This window comes from Balaenoptera ricei, chromosome 16 (assembly GCF_028023285.1).
Source record: "Balaenoptera ricei isolate mBalRic1 chromosome 16, mBalRic1.hap2, whole genome shotgun sequence".
Classification (NCBI taxonomy): domain Eukaryota; kingdom Metazoa; phylum Chordata; class Mammalia; order Artiodactyla; family Balaenopteridae; genus Balaenoptera; species Balaenoptera ricei.
Window position 1 is genome coordinate 33,416,136 of NC_082654.1, and position 16,219 is coordinate 33,432,354.

Below are 16,219 nucleotides of genomic sequence, written 5' to 3' on the forward strand. Positions count from 1 at the left end.
AATAAATAAAAAAAAACCCCAAAAAACCCCTACAAACCTCACAAGAGTGGTATAAAGAACTCCCATGTACCTGTAACCCAGTTTCATCAAGTGTAGAAATTATGTTCATTATTCGTATTGTGAAAGGATGCTTCCCTTTAAAAGATGAGTCACTGTAGGGTTCTTTTCTGTAGCAAGCTTCCCAGGAAGAGAGGAAGAGGGGAGGAGGGGTGTGTGTGTGTGTGTGTTGTGTGTGTGTGTGCGCACGCGTGTGTAAAATTACCGTTTCCAAAGCCAATATCTGTACAGACTCACTTCCTCCTCCCATTCCTCTGTTTGACGAAGTAAAGAATGTCTGTTTTACCATGGTTCTGTCTGGAATCTTTGCATTTCTTAAACTTTAGTAGGGGGCTGAGGGAGATGATGTGGCGTTCTGATTCCTTTGAAAGACTTTCATTTTAATATTAGTTCTTCTGAGAGGGTAGCTGTTGTTTCAAATCTGTAATTTGCATGGACCTTACAAAATAATTTACACTAATACTAGCTAAACCTATCTAACTTGCCGTAAGACATTCAATTCTCTAGATGTGTATATCTCATACATGAGAAGAGTCCGAAATATATTTCACCTATTAGCAAAGGGTCAAGCTGCTTACATTAAAACTTAATTTATTCTTTGTTTAGAGCAGTGCTCGCCAATAAAACTTTCTGCAATGATAGAAATGTTCTTTATCTGCACTGTTCAGTACAGTAGACACCAGCCACTGGTAGCTATGGAACACGTTTAATGTGGCTAGCATGACTGAGGGACTGAATTTGAAATTTTATTTAATTTTAATTAATTAAAATTAGAATTTAAATAGCCACTTAACATTTTTTCCCTGTGGCTAGCAGCTGCTATATCAGTGCAGATTTAGAGACTCACAGCTCGGATTCTGTTACTGCTATTGACCTTTGAAGGGTTGGTCTGTCAAAAAATGAGAAGCAGTTATAGTAATATGAGAAGGTAGGAATACAAAATCAAGAAAATTAGGAGCTTTAAAAAAATTGGGGGTTTTCAGTTTTAATGTGATTGTTAAGACGAAATTAGAGATAGTCTTTCCGTAGAGCACTGGGAGAGGATGCCCTTCTACACAACCTGAAGGATGTGAAGGGTCCTTCTGTTTTATCATGTTAAGGCCCCACCTGGACGGGCTCTTGTTTGAAGAAGACAGCACAGGGGAGGACACTGGCCTGATGGGAGATGACGTCCCGGCAGCCAAGTTAGGGGACCCAGCCGTGGTCAAAGAGTGGGCTCTTCTGGAAGGGAGAGGGTTAGGAGGGCTTGTGATGGCGTTCGCCTCTGTGAGGGTGAAAGACAGAAAAGAGACAATGACTCCGATTATACTTGCCCTCAGAAATCGAATGAAAACCAAAGATGCTTCTGAACGTCTGAGGAAATCAATCCATGAAGGTAATTAATGTACAAGAAGCATCAAAATATTCTGGTGGGTTCTCAGTCCTGGCTACACATCAGAATCATCTGGGGAGTAGGACTTCGCTGGTGGTCTAGTGGTTAGGGCTCTGTGCTTCCACTGCTGGGGGCATGGGTTCGGTCCCTGGTTGGGGAACTAAGATCCCGCATGCTGTACGGCCAAATAAATAAATAAACAAATAATGAGTAAATGGTAAAAATTAAAAAATAAAAATCATCTGGGGAACTTAAAAAGTGCTTAGATGTCCAGGTCCCAGACAGAGAGTGTCTGAATCAGTTGGGCTGGGGTGTGGCATCCAGATATTTTTTAAAAGCTCTGATATCCAGCCAGGGGATAAGAATCACTGGTCTAATCTATCAAACTGTATCTTTTATATCTAATATTCCTTGTCAATAATGGCAAGTTATTTAATGAGAATTTTCTTCTTAATTACACTGGTATTTGCAAACTTGTATTTGCAGAAATACCTCTTGGGTTCCATCATCTAGTGAAACACAAAGGTAAGTATATTTAATGTGATAAAGAGTTTTGTTAAGAATGCCCACAATATTTAAATCACAATTTAAAACCAAATGCATATATTTTCCCATTAAAAATTCTCAGACGTAAAGACGCTGCTTTACCTGATTCTTCTTGTTCATTAACGTCTTGAGGATCAGAACCACTCCGACTCCGACACTCTTTGTGCGTTTTGGCTTTGCGGGTGGCCATCTCGTCGTCGGTGGCCTCTCCACTCTCACCCTGGGAACACAAAACTCACATCGTTTCTCATTCTGTATTTCTCTCCCATCACTGCTTAGTTCAGGTGGGTCCCTATTTTCTCACTGACCCACCTTCAATACCACCTCCACCTGACAAAAATAGTAAAGACCTATGTGAAGGCTGACCAACTATTCTCATGTTATATTTTTGTTCTTCACTAAAATGCAGCACTCCTCTGGGGAGGGTGAAAAGAGGAGGAATAAGACCCTTGGAATCTGTGTAGAGACAGAGTTATGAAGCAGACAAAGTTCAACTTAGGCATCAACATATGTCTTAGGCCTCCTGTATGCAAAGACTGGGATTTCTTCTAGTTAACCATGAAGAACATATATTATCATGTTACAGTGAGAATATAAATAATGTAATATATAATATATAGTGATACATATATATATATTTATCATGGTAAAAAACAAAACATAAAATTTACCATCTTAACCATTTTTAAGTGTATAGTAGTGTTAACTATTTGTACCTTGTTGTGCAACAGATCTCTAGAACTTTCTCATCTTGCAAAACTGAAACTCTATACTCTTTGAACAGCTCCCCTTTTCTCCTTCCCCTTACCCCCTGGCAACTGCCATTCAGCCCCATATTTTCCTTCTCTCTGCTCCCACAGCACTTTGCAGACAGCTTGACAGTGACTCTTATTTAGATCTCACTGTGTTTGTTAACATCTCTGTGTCCCTCTATGGACCTTGACTTTTCCCTGGTGTTGACTCAGTTCCTATCACTGGGCCTGGCATCCAGGAGGTGCTTGGTAAGCTCTTGTGTTTCATTTGTTTTCCACCTCATCTTGTCCCCAAGCCAAATGAGCTAAGGTAGTTTATGGTGATGTAGACCATACAGTGGTCCTGGAATACTGGGGTTAATGCTTAATAAATAAACTCTACCCTCATAAGGATTTTCTTCTTTTTCTTGGTGGTGCTTATACCCAAGGTGTTGTTTCTCTGCACGCTGGGCTTCTCAGCACTCTTTGCTGATGTCCCGGGACTGGGGTTTCGAGTACTCCATCGTCTGCCGCCAAACAACTCCACAGCGTGAGCCAAAGTTGGGCCTTCATATCGTCCATCCTCCTGTAAAAGAACCACATTCTGAACACATAAGGAAAGAGCGAGCAATGGGGAAGTAAATATATTAACAGCTTCCAGTAAATTCCCAGAGGTGGAGGAGAATAGGCTGTCACCGAAGAATAACCATCTGGCCACGTAAGTGGCTCTGCTTTCTAACTGTCAGAACTCTCTGTTGGGGATTTCATCATGTCCTCTGTTGTCCTGGTCACACCCTGCTGAGTTCCAGTGATGTGCTTTAATAGGGCCACGTTCACCTGGGATTAACAAAACAATTTCCCTTCCCAGTTTCAGAGGTTATGTTCCAGAATTATCACTGCAGGCAAATTCATTAAGATGTACTTTGCAGATCTGGCCTTTGGAGGAGTTGGAGGGTATACATGTGTGTATGAATCTATTTAAGTAAAATCAAGTTCTATTTGCTATTGCATCACTCCAGTGTATTTTCACCTAGTTTGATGCTTGGGACAGTCTGACTTGAAGTCAGAGTAGGAGGAGTACACAAAATTCACTTTGGAGGGCTCTGGGAGCACCTTGAGTAGTTGAGCTGCCATCCTCCTTTTTTTTTTTTCTTTGTTGGATAATCTTTTAATAAAACGAGGTGCACACCACTGATATTAAGAATGGAGGGGCTTCCCTGGTGGCGCAGTGGTTGAGAATCTGCCTGCCAATGCAGGGGACACGGGTTCGAGCCCTGGTCTGGGAAGATCCCACATGCCACGGAGCAACTAGGCCCGTGAGCCACAACTACTGAGCCTGCGCGTCTGGAGCCTGTGCTCCGCAACAAGAGAGGCCGCGATACTGAGAGGCCCGCGCACCGCGATGAAGAGTGGCCCCCGCTTGCCACAACTAGAGAAAGCCCTCGCACAGAAACGAAGACCCAACACAGCCAAAAATAAATAAATAAATTAATTAATTAATTAAAAAAAAAAAGAATGGAATATGCGCAAAACAAAACAACCCTTTTTGGCTAATGGATGGAGAAGGAAGAAAAAGCATGAGAAATGGAGCTGCCATCCTCTTGAGTGACTGATATCCAAGGACAGAGAGCCCAGGGGACTCAGAGCACCATGCATATTATGATGTTGTGAGCAGCGAAAACATACTCAGTGGGTAGGTGATGGTTTACAATAGCTGCTGCTTGCAAGGCAACTCTGTGTAACATGCATTGAGTATCAGTAGGGATTCATTAATCCCTACTGATTAATGAATGAGTAATCCCTCCTGATTAATGATCGGTGGTCAACAATTCTCCTTATAAGTCAGGAAAGTCAGTTAATAAAACTACAAAAAGGTCACATATGAATTAAAAACAATACTGATGATATTTCACAGGTTGTAGAAAAGGTATCTCTTAAAATTAATTTCCATTTACTATCTTTACTTTCTGCAAATTTTTAAGGTTAGTCCTCCTTTGCAATTCCAAAGAAGTGCTTGTAAATAGATTTTGCTTTGTTATAGATAATATGCAAATAATAGAGGCTTTACGTGTGTGCACGTGCGCGCGCACTTGCTCCTTCATCCTAATGTTCAATGACTATCTGATTTTATGACTTGAGTTGTGACCTCCCACTTCCTGCATCCTGTTATGGATCCCAGCATGCTGAGTAACTTGGATACTTGATCTTTTGAATGACATGTGATGAAACCTTGTAGTGACCTTTTGTCGTGGATATCTGTGATTTATGCCTGCTTATGGATCATTACTCTTTTCTCTAACCATACCCCAATTGTTTTGATCTCTTTTTCACTAGATATAGTCTTGGGTCTATAAATCAAAGGGGAACATCCTCCCTTGATCAATGGTTGGTACAGGATCCAAATAAGCCAGTCAGAATTTCTGTTCCTGGAAAAATGAATCTTGAATGCAGTGATACAGAGAATGAAAATGGTTGGAGATGATTCCACCTCGTGCAGGCCTGCTGAAGAGAGTCCCTGATAACAAGTCACTACAACTGACTCCAAAGTGGAATAAACAATTCATGACACAATTTCATAAATAGATTTTAACTACCTTATTGCATAACATACTCTGAAAGAAACCTTGTGAAATTTTTATCTATGGGTTTTAAATAACACATCTTTAAACATTTAATAGACCCCTTCATTAAAATTTAAAAGTTCTGCTCTGCAAAAGACACTGTCAAGAGAGTTAGAAGACAAGCCACAGACTGGGAGAAAATATTTGCAAAGAAATATCTGAGGAAGGTCTGTTATCCAAAATATACAAAGAAATCTTAAAACTCTACAATAAGAAAACAAACAACCCGATTAAAAAAATGGGCCAAACACCCTAACAGACACCTCACCAAAGCAGACATACAGATGGCAAATAATTCCATGAAAAGATGTTCCACATCATATGTCATCAGGGAAATGTGAAATGAAACAAGAAACCACTACACACCTATTAGAATGGCCAAAATTGAGGACACTGACAACACCAAATGCTGGTGAGGTTGCGGAGCAACAGGAACTCTCATCCATTGCTGGTGGAAACGCAAAATCATACAGCCACTTCAGAAGGCAGTTTGGTTTCTTACGAAACTAAACATACTGTTACTGTATGATCCAACAATCACACTCCTTGGTATTTACCCAAATGAGTTGAAAACTTATGTCCACACAAAAACCTGACCATGGATGTTTACACCAGCTTTATTCATAATTGCCAAAATTTGGAAGCAACAAAGAAACCTTTTAGTAGGTGAATGAATGAATAATCTGTGGTCCACCCAGACAATGGAATTTCATTCAGAATAAAAAGAAAGCTATTAAGCTACAAGAAGACAGGGAGGAAACTTACATGCATATTACGAAGTGAAAGAAACCAATCTGAGAAGGCTACATATTGTATGATTCCAACTATATGACATTCTGAAAAAGACAAAACTATGGAGACAATAAAAAGATCAGTGGTTGCAGGGGACTGGGGGAAGGGGTGGGGGTGGAGTGGGAGAAAGAGATAACAGGCTGAGCACACAGGATTTTTAGGGCAGTGAAAATGCTCCATATAATATTATAGTGATGGATATATGTCCATAAATATTTGCACAAGCCCACAGAATGTACAGCACCAAGAGTGAACTCTAAGGTAAACTATGGACTTTGAGTGATTATGATGTGTCAACATAGGTTCATCCTTTGTAAAGAATGTACCGTTCTGGTGAGTGATGTTGATAATGGGGGTGCCATGCAGCCACGGGGGCAGGAGGTTTATGGGAAATCTCTGTACCTTCCTTTCAATTTTATTATAAACCTAAAACTGCTCTAAAAAATAAAACTTTTAATATAAAAACTTAATAGATCCATTACCATGTACATATAAAAGAATCAGCCTCCACTGCTTTGGTTTTTCTAAATTCAGAACAGGTCAACGTGTGCCAAGCTTTACTTTTTTTTTTTTTTTAATTTTTTTTTTAATTTTTTATTTTATTTTTATTTTTATTTATGGCTGTGTTGGGTCTTCATTTCTGTGCGAGGGCTTTCTCCAGTTGCGGCAAGTGGGGGCCACTCTTCATCGCGGTGCACGGGCCTCTCACTATCGCGGCCCCTCCCATTGCAGAGCACAGGCTCCAGACGCGCAGGCTCAGCAATTGTGGCTCACGGGCTTAGTCGCTCCGCGGCATGTGGGATCTTCCCAGACCAGGGCTCGAACCCGTGTCCCCTGCATTGGCAGGCAGATTCTCAACCACTGCGCCACCAGGGAAGCCCCCCAAGCTTTACTTTTAATGGAAATATTTTAGGCCTGGAAAAAGCAGGATGCTTTTGTCTAATCTTTAAAGGAGACTCTCTGGGAACTAAAATGTAGTTTGAATCTTTCTTTCGTTTTATACAAAACAATAAACTTGTTTAGGACAGGTGAAATATGTCCTTCTATTTTTAATTTGGGAGAAGGACTGTTGTGAGTGAAGGTACATTCTCAGTTTTAGAAAACAGTTCATGTGGAAGTTGAGGATTAGGAAATTCATTCCTTAAAAAATATTCAGGCACTTTTAACTCAGCATATCTTTGCATATGATATCTTAAAGACTGTGAAACTAATCTAATTCTTTAAATAGATCCCATTTTTTCCATTGAAGATAGCCAGAATCTGTTTCTGTTGCTTACAATCAAAGAAGTTTACTGATAATCCTGTGTATAACCTTCTCAGCTTCCCAGAGATCTTTCCAAGTATATGAGTTCCCAAGCTCTGCCCATGATAACCTTGAGCCAAAGCTCATGATACCAGCCTTTCCTCCACACCCCACATGAAATCTCTGCAGAGTTTACTTTCTTTTAATTTCCTGTATTCCTAGGCTTCATTACAAATGTCACTATTTCTTCTTGTCTTTTGCTTTATCTCCTGCTACTATTTCCATTAGATCAATTTACATTTACTAGTACTTAAATACTTATATTTGAAAGTAACCGTGAATACCTTCATCACACAAAAGGACTCTGATGTCAGAAAGATTATTTTCTATATAAGCTCTTCCCAAACTGGGGATAAAGAGATACACTTATAGGGCTGTTAACAGAAGTTTGGAAGAAATCAAGACTTTTCATACATTTCTTTAATTTATAGATACATTTAAGTAGGTTTCATTTGTACTTTGAGACTTCTCAGAGCTTTAAATGTGCTAAGTCGTATTATAAGTCAGCAAGCGGGGCATTTAGCAAGATGCCTGTTTGACCTTTTGTTCTCCAAGTACGAAATTAGCATCTTTTTGATGTTTCCTGAGATCATTTGGGAACTGGTCTATTTGATGGGAAAATGAGTAGTCCGTTGACCTTTTTCACTTTAAAAAAAAAAAAAGAAAGAAAGAAATCTTGAGCGTCTAAGACTGTTGCCTGTCTTAGGCAGCTCATGTAGTACATTGTTTTGAGGAATAATGTCACCTGTGTGCTCAGAAGTGACTGAGGTATAATGGAGCTATTTTGCTGTTACACTGTGATGGCTTAGTTCCACACGGGGTGGAGGGGTAGGGGCTGGGAGATAGGAAGGGGTGTAGCTGTGTTTGCAACTGTGTAGGACTGAATCTGCTCCAAGTCATTTCCTCTATCTCTGCTCTTACCTCTTCTCATCAGACCATTCTTCATGGTCTCAGCTGGTGCCTCCTTCAGCACAAACTGAAGGTTGCCAGGTTAAATGAGAAACTAAGTAGACCTTATATGTTAATTCAGTTACTTTATGCTATAACATGGGGAGGGAAACAAATGGAGCAAATAAACCACATAGGCTTTGTGACAGTGATTGTAAATGAGCCCAAAGATTTTGGTTTACGCCCAGCTTGAATGGATTTTCATGATTCTAGAAGGCTGAGAAATGACTGTAATTGAAAATCAAGGGACTTCCCTGGTGGCGCAGTGGTTAAGAATCCGCCTGCCAATGCAGGGGACACCAGTTTGAGCCCTGGTCGGGGAGGATCCCACATGCTGCAGAGCAACTGAGCCCATGTGCCACAACTACTGAGCCTGTGCTCTAGAGCCCGCGAGCCACAACTACTGAGCCCGCGCGCCTAGAGCCCGTGCTCCGCAACAAGAGAAGCCACCGCAATGAGAAGTCTGTGCACCGCAACGAAGAGCAGCCCCCGCTCGCTGCAACTAGAGAAAGCCCGTGCGCAGCAACAAAGACCCAATGCAGCCAAAAATATGAACAAATAAATAAATAAATTTATGAAAAAAAAAAAAAGAAAATCAATATTGATAATAGCTCCTGAAGACCTTTCTTCCAAGCAGCTGGCAGCACTGAGAGCTCCCTGTGGAGTAGACAGGAAGCAGGTATTTTGGTTTCCATTTTAGACGAGTTAACTAAGACTGGCTTTGCGCAGTGCAGCATAATCGTGTATATAGGTCTATGTGCTTATTAAGTCATTAATCAAGTTAGTTATTCAGGATATCATCTCTACTCATAAGTACTGCATGGATGTGGGAAAAGGGGAAAGAAGGGGTCCTATATGTGCCTCTACTAACATTCCAGAGGGGAAGATGTTTTTACTTGTCAGAAACATGTTAGCACTGTGAAAAGTACATGAAATCAGCCATTTGAGTAATTTAAATCATACTTCTATTTGTTCTGTGACACTAGTAGAAAAGATAATTTCCCCCCCAATAGATAGAAAAGCATAGAAAAGAAAAACCGAATACTTTGTGCAACTCATTTGACAACACCACTAACACTGTCACCTTGTAGTGGGGTCTATGACTCAGTTTCTGAGCAATCTCTGTCCTCCTTCCTCCACAAATGTGCTACTCTGGTTATGCCTGTGTCTCTTCTCACCACCTCATTCAGCCCAGGCCTCCTGCCACCCTTAGCTGGAGTGTCAAAGTACCTGATAATTTAGGGTTAATGAAAAACTCACTCAGTTTAAGCTGTGACTGTGAGAAACTGCCTCCTAAGAGCTGCTGCCACTACAAATATGGTTTGGAAGAACTCTAGGTATGAGTTTATCTCACATTTGGGAAAGTTTCTTTTAACCTTAAAAGTCCTACAGTTCAGCAGCAATACACAGTAAGTTAAATAACCCTCCCAGAGTCACGGAGCACATTAGAAGATGAAACAGGATTTCAATTTCCAAAGTGAAGGTTTCCAATGTATCAGCTAGTCCCTAATTAATAATAAAAGCATTCAGATACAGTGCTTTCCATTTTCACTTTGAGTAAGTGAATATGCTTATATTAACTCGTTTCTTTCCAGATGTGAGATGTACAATGACCACAGTCACTGTTTTCATACAAAATAATAATAGGACCTACTATGAGCCAGACACTATTCTTTATACCTATGAATTTACATTATGGCTTTACACATATTAACTCAGTTAAACCTCACAGCCACCCTATGAATAGGTATCATTATTATTCTCACTTTATAGATAAGAAACTGAGGCACAGAGAGGTTAAATAAAAGCTGTTCCATATCACTTAGGTAGGAAGTGACAAAGCTGGGAGAATGAAACGTGGTGGTCTAGTTGTCCAGTGTGTTTTTATAACAATTATATCTGGAGAATTATACTACTGAGGAGAGAGGGAAGGCTGTACCCCTTACCTGGTAGAGGCTGACGTACTGTTTCCGCAGCCACTGCTGTCTTTGGTCAGGGAACTTCCTCATCTTTCTCACAGCTCTAGTGAGTTCCAACAATCCACTGAAGAGCATTTTAGCTGTGTGCTTTGGTGCCACAAAGTGCAATAACCTATTGTCCGTGGTCTGAAGCCCGTAGAGCAGTGTCACTCCAGTCTCTGAGAGAGACATGTTACTCAGTTTGTTCTGGACACACACAGTGTGTATATCAATGCTAGGGTGTCCCATGTACACAGCCTTTGCTGAAAACAGATCCAAGACCCCCTCTGCCAGGCCACTTAATCCAGCATTGCCCAGTAATGGGAATTTGCCAGGCTCGGATGTGTTACTAAGCACACCAAGTTTTGCTTTAGCACTGGCTAGGGAAGCAGTGGTGGGCTTTATCCAGGTCAAGGTGCTATTGTCAGGCTGAAGCTGGAGGAAGCAGCGGGCAGAGAGGTGCATGTCCTGGTCATAGTGGATGACCGTGGCCCCCTGCAGCAGGAACTGGTGCACATCAGCTTGGATGGACAGCGCGTACCACGGGATGAGCTCTGTCCCATGGTCAAAGGCCTTCTGTGGCTCTTCTGATGCGTGAGGGTCCCATTCTTGGGGCTGCTCAAAGATGTCATTTTCAGAATCCAACAGATCTCCAATTATAAACCTGATAGAAAGAGATACAAATTTGGTCTGTCTTATAATCAGAAGTGAGAACAACAAAAAGCTTTCACTGACACTGGACACCATTTTTAATTCCACTATGAATTCAAATTAGCATATAAAATATAAAATGCTAAAAGTCACAGAGTAATTTTTTTAGCTGTATTTGAAAACCTTATTATTTAACAATATGTCTGACCAAAGGCTTAAAGAAAGGAACTACTAGATCAGTTACTGCATTTTTAAAGATTTTGTTTGACGTGGACCATTTTTAAAGTCTTTATTGAATTTGTTACACTATTCTTCTGTTTTATATTTTGGTTTTTTGGCTGCGAGGCATGTGGGATCTTAGCTCCCTAATCAAGGATTGAACCCGCACCCTCTGCATTGGAAGGCGAAGTCTTAACCACTGGACTGCCAGGGAAGTCCCCAGTTATTGCATTTTTAATGTAAACAATGATAATCTTCACTATTTATTAGTTTTTCCTTTTGTGTCAGGAACTGTGTTAAATACTTTACATACATTTTTGCACTTTATTTGACCTATTTGCAAAGTAAGTTTTCTTTTTTTTTTTTTTAACCTATGGGGAAACTGAGGTTCAGGAGGGATGAGTAACTGCTCCAGGTTACCCAACTCAGAAGAGACCTACCCAAGGCAGGATTCTGGTCTGTCTGACTCCTTAGCCTGGGCTCTTCATTACTAGGTGCGTTGCCTTCTACTTGGTCATAACAAAATACAATGGGGCTAAAATAGGCAAAACAAGACTTAATAAGTGGGCCTGCGAAGTGCCTCTGTTAAAAATAAAATACAATTAGTTCAAAGGCACTCATTGGGAAATACTGTCATGGTGCCAGATGAGCAAGAACAGCCCTCCTTGACTCAACCTTAGATTTTCACTGTATGTGTGTGCGCACTTGTGTGTGCACATGTGCACATAAAGGACTCGTCTGCTTGGACAGTTTAGCAAGTTGCCTTCCCTGAGTCAGGAACCTGGATTACCAAGGCCAGAAGGATCTTAGGGGTAAGGTAAGGGAGCCTTTATTGCCTCCTTTCTATTTGGCCACTTGGTAGAAACATGCCTAAGACAGACTCATTCTCTTCAAAGCATGAGGAATTGTTACTAAGATCAAGCTTTCTGCTGTTTGATCCATAGATATCACTAGCAAAGTGGTGGATAAAATTGAGAAGGAGTTGGTCCATACATCCCTGGGAAGGAATGTTCCCATGATCTTGAGGCAGTTGGGCAGCCGACTGCCCCTTGGCAAGGCATGAACAGCAGCCCTGGGCTTCTTGGACTCTCAGTCTAGATCCTGGTCCCTGAGCAAGATCCCACTACTGCTTTCAAACAGCAAGAGGTTCTTCTTCCTTGCCCCACATAAATAGATATTCTTAAGAAAGAAAAGAAATCCACAAGGGATCTCACAAATCTGATGGTCAGAATATCCTTTTCAAATCATCCACACTGGAAACACTGGAAACCACCCAAATGTCCAGCAACAATAAAATGTATAAATAAAATTCGCAGTAATTCATACAACACAATCCTGCACAGCAATGAAAATGAACATGCAATGGCTGACTACATGCAACAACATGGACAAATCTTAAGCAAGACATACAGGCATATATACTGTATGATTACATTAATATAAATTTCAAAACCAGGGAAAACTATACTATATTGTTTAGAGAGGCATAATAGTGGTAAAATTATAAAGAAAAGCAGGATGTACTATCATACAATCACAGCAGTGAACTTTTCTTTTTTTTAAAATTTTACTTATTTATTAATTTATTAACTTATTCCCTAAAGCCTAGTAGAGTGTATAGTGCCAAGCTTCTCAAACCTAAACCAAAAATACGAAGCAAATTTGTGACATTTCCTGGAATCTTCTCTCCCTGGAGTTCTGGGATGTTAGTTGCAGCTTTGCTTAATTCTTCTTGATAGGACATGTTCTGGAAGTTGATTCACTGAATATAGTTCATGGTCTAAGTACATAGGTTGGGAAATTCTTTTTTTTTTTTTTTTTAATTCAAACAGAAAGTCACAAAAATTATAATCATCCTCATCAGTTCACTCAGTCCCACGTAATTAATTTTTTTTTTCATCTTGATCTTTTGCTAGCACTTTTATGAGTTCATCAGTTTTTCATTAGAGTTCTGAAAATGCTTATTCATTCAGTTCAGCAGTACAGTCAGTTACCAGAAACCTGTACTTGTCAGAGTCTTTTCCATGAATTCCTTGAAGATGAAACCCTTTTATAGGAACATATTTGCAAAAGCATCAGAGTACACCCAGAACTGTCTGTAAATGACAAAAGACTTAAAAATGACCATGGTTAAAGATTTGATGAAAGTTCATAATAATGCAATTGACAAGGAAATTTAGTTATTTCTGAGATATACATTTTAAAGTAATAACTAGAATTATGACTTATAACATTATACCAGAACATATAAGATTTTTAGAAATTTCATGTAATGTCTGAAACATTTATATTAACATATTTCCATACAAATAACCCAATGAAAGTTTAGTATTAGTTGTTTTGTTTGTTTTTTTATACTGCAGGTTCTTATTAGTCATCAATTTTATACACATCAGTAAAAAGTAGTGTCTGGAAAGAAAAATTATGAGGCTTTTCTGGAGCCTGTTTCTGCTGCTCAGAGATGAGGTTAAGTAGAGAGAGAGAGGACACTGTCTTTCTTAGCATCAGTTCTATTTTAGAACACAAAGAGAATTAATGCTAGGTGTTAATAATTCCTTTAAAAGCCATTCTTCCAGGGACTAATGCCCAAGAAAAAACAGACAATGGTTTGTAATGAAATAAGTTCATTTCAAGAAGGAAACTAGTAGCTTTGTCTCTTAGATCATATAGTGAATTTTATGCACTTCTGTGCCTGCTTCTCTCAGGAGACAAGTTTCTGTGGGTTTACAAGAAGGAATAAGGTGGAACTTAAAGAGTTGTTCAGGAACCAAGTGGCATTAACCAAATCAAAGATGTGGTTTACCAGCAAAGAAATTGCCTAGTCAAACTTAGGTCATACGCTTTAACGAGAGGACCAAGGAGTGAAAAGAGAAGGAAAGTTTGTATCCGACCCCTGAAGAGGTTCTAAAGTTAGAAACCATAAATTGACAGATAAACACTTTTCTAATGTTCCCTGATGAAAATCTTATATTAGGGGACAAGTGGGCTATCATCCTGGTTACATATTTTCTTCATGAAGTTTTGTTACTGCTGCAAAGTTAATATGATTGCATAAACATGATTCATCGAGTGATAAGCCTAAATTTAATTTTGTTAGATGAAAATGTACACCTTTTCCAAAGGACTTGCTATAGCTATTCCCTGTAATAAAATCCAGAGTTTGCCAGAATTTGCTTCTGGCAAATTCTTGCTTTTAATTAACCTAGCACCTTCCTCAACCACAGGCAGCTTCTAAATTATAGCTCCGTAGTGTGAGGACTTCAAAGTCAGCCTGCGTGAGGTTAAATTCTGGCCCTGCTAGATGTGAGATCTTGAGTGAAATGGAATTGCTGTGAGGATTAACTAATTTAACATATGTAAAGTATTTAGAACAGTGTTTGTTTAAAAGTAGGCTCTTGATAAATAATAACATGTCATATATTAATAATATTATTGCCCAGTTTGTATTTGCAAAGTCAATATCCTAAAACACAGCCACCCAAACAAACATTGCTTCTCTGTAAAAATGGTGTCCAAGTTTCAAGTTGGGATTCAAGTGATAAACGAGCTTAAACTGAATGTTGTACAGATAGTGGGAAAATGGCTTTCTTTGTCACAGAAGCAGGACTGGGTCTTGGGTACTTGGTCAAGGAGACAGGAAGAGAGAGAAAGAGAGGGGGTCCTAGGTATCCCCAGCCCCAGGTACCCCCCAGCAGAGCCGGGGGTGGGGTGTTGGTGGGAGGAGATCATGTTAAGGTCTGGGCTGGGCAGAGGCAGTCAGCTGTCCCTAAAGGCTGTTAGGAGGTGGGTGTTTGTAAGGCTGGGATGTGTCTGCACCATCCTCTGTGGAGAATAAGTGATTGGTTTCTTATCATTTTATTATTTTGTGTGTGCACATAAGTGTGTGTGTATGTGTGGCAAATCCTGTAACTCTGATCTTTTCTCAGATCCTCTACTTCCTCATGCTCGGCTTTTTTATTTCTATCCTTGTGGGTTGGATCATCTTCCAGGGAAGTCTCCAAGGAGGTTGTTGGGATGGAAGAGCAGAGAGTACTCTGCATTCTCCTGTAAGGAAGGGCAGGGTGACTGAGGGCTGCTCCTAAAATGGTGACTGCTGCCACTGGTGCCCAGGCCTTAAGGACTTGGGTTGGTATTTGAAGGGTGTGATGGCAGGCATTAATTACAATAGCCACCATTTATATGCCTTTATAATGCAAAACTCCTTATTTTACATGCACCCTCTCACATAATCCTTACAACAACCTTATAAAGCATTATGATCATTCCCATCTTACAGATTACAAAACTGAGGCTTAGTAAGATTTAGTCACCTACCCAGGTGACACAAATAGTAAGTGGTGGGGGCAAGATTCAGGCCCAGACAATGTGACTGCAAGCTTTGAGCACTTACTCATCCCAAGCAGCCTCCATTCTAAGGTTCTGTCTGAACTTGTTATCTACTTGTATCCAATTTCTGCAAATGGACAAAACCTTTTTAAGCTGCAGCATTTTAAAGAGGGTCAACAATATCGGGGTTTTTTTTGTTTTGTTTTTTTACATCTTTATTGGAGTATAATTGCTTTACAATGGTGTGTTAGTTTCTGCTGTACAACAAAGTGAATCAGCCATATGCGTACACATATCCCCATATCCCCTCCCTCTTGAGCCTCGCTCCCATTCTCCCTATCTCACCTCTCTAGGTGGTCACAAAGCACCGAGCTGATCTCCCCGTGCTTTTCAGCAGCCTCCCACCAGCCATCCATTTTACATTTGGTAGTGCATATATGTCAGTGCTACTCTCTCACTTAACAATATCGTTAATAAGAACTTGCAGCTCCTATATGACCCAACACTCTTCTCTATACATCTAAATATTCTTAATTTCCATTTTCCTACAATGGTGCTATATGCTACTTTTATGCCTTCATGACATACTCACACAGGCAAAACTCATTATTCTTCATGCTGGTAAACTTGAAAAGTCATTATTAATGAGCTTTATAGATCATATGAAATGTAATTGGAATATTTTTAGAATTCAG

General features: G+C 40.0%; 1 protein-coding gene across 6 annotated transcripts in view; it reads right to left on the minus strand.

Annotated features, from left to right (window-relative positions):
- Positions 1–16,219, minus strand: part of PLCE1 (phospholipase C epsilon 1) — a 315,814-nt gene that overhangs the window by 59,614 nt on the left and 239,981 nt on the right. For 5 of the 6 annotated variants that reach the window (XR_009498041.1, XM_059900486.1, XM_059900489.1 and 2 more), the window contains 4 exons: positions 10,317–10,992; positions 3,110–3,292; positions 2,078–2,195; positions 1,165–1,321 (listed from right to left, as the gene is read on the minus strand). Coding sequence is in view for 5 of the 6 variants with exons in the window: in XM_059900486.1 (XP_059756469.1) it covers positions 1,165–1,321; positions 2,078–2,195; positions 3,110–3,292; positions 10,317–10,992 (1,134 nt within the window). In the remaining variant the exon portion in view is untranslated. The remainder of the gene's footprint in view (positions 1–1,164; positions 1,322–2,077; positions 2,196–3,109; positions 3,293–10,316; positions 10,993–16,219) is intronic. The other variant, XM_059900488.1, reaches the window with a different exon arrangement.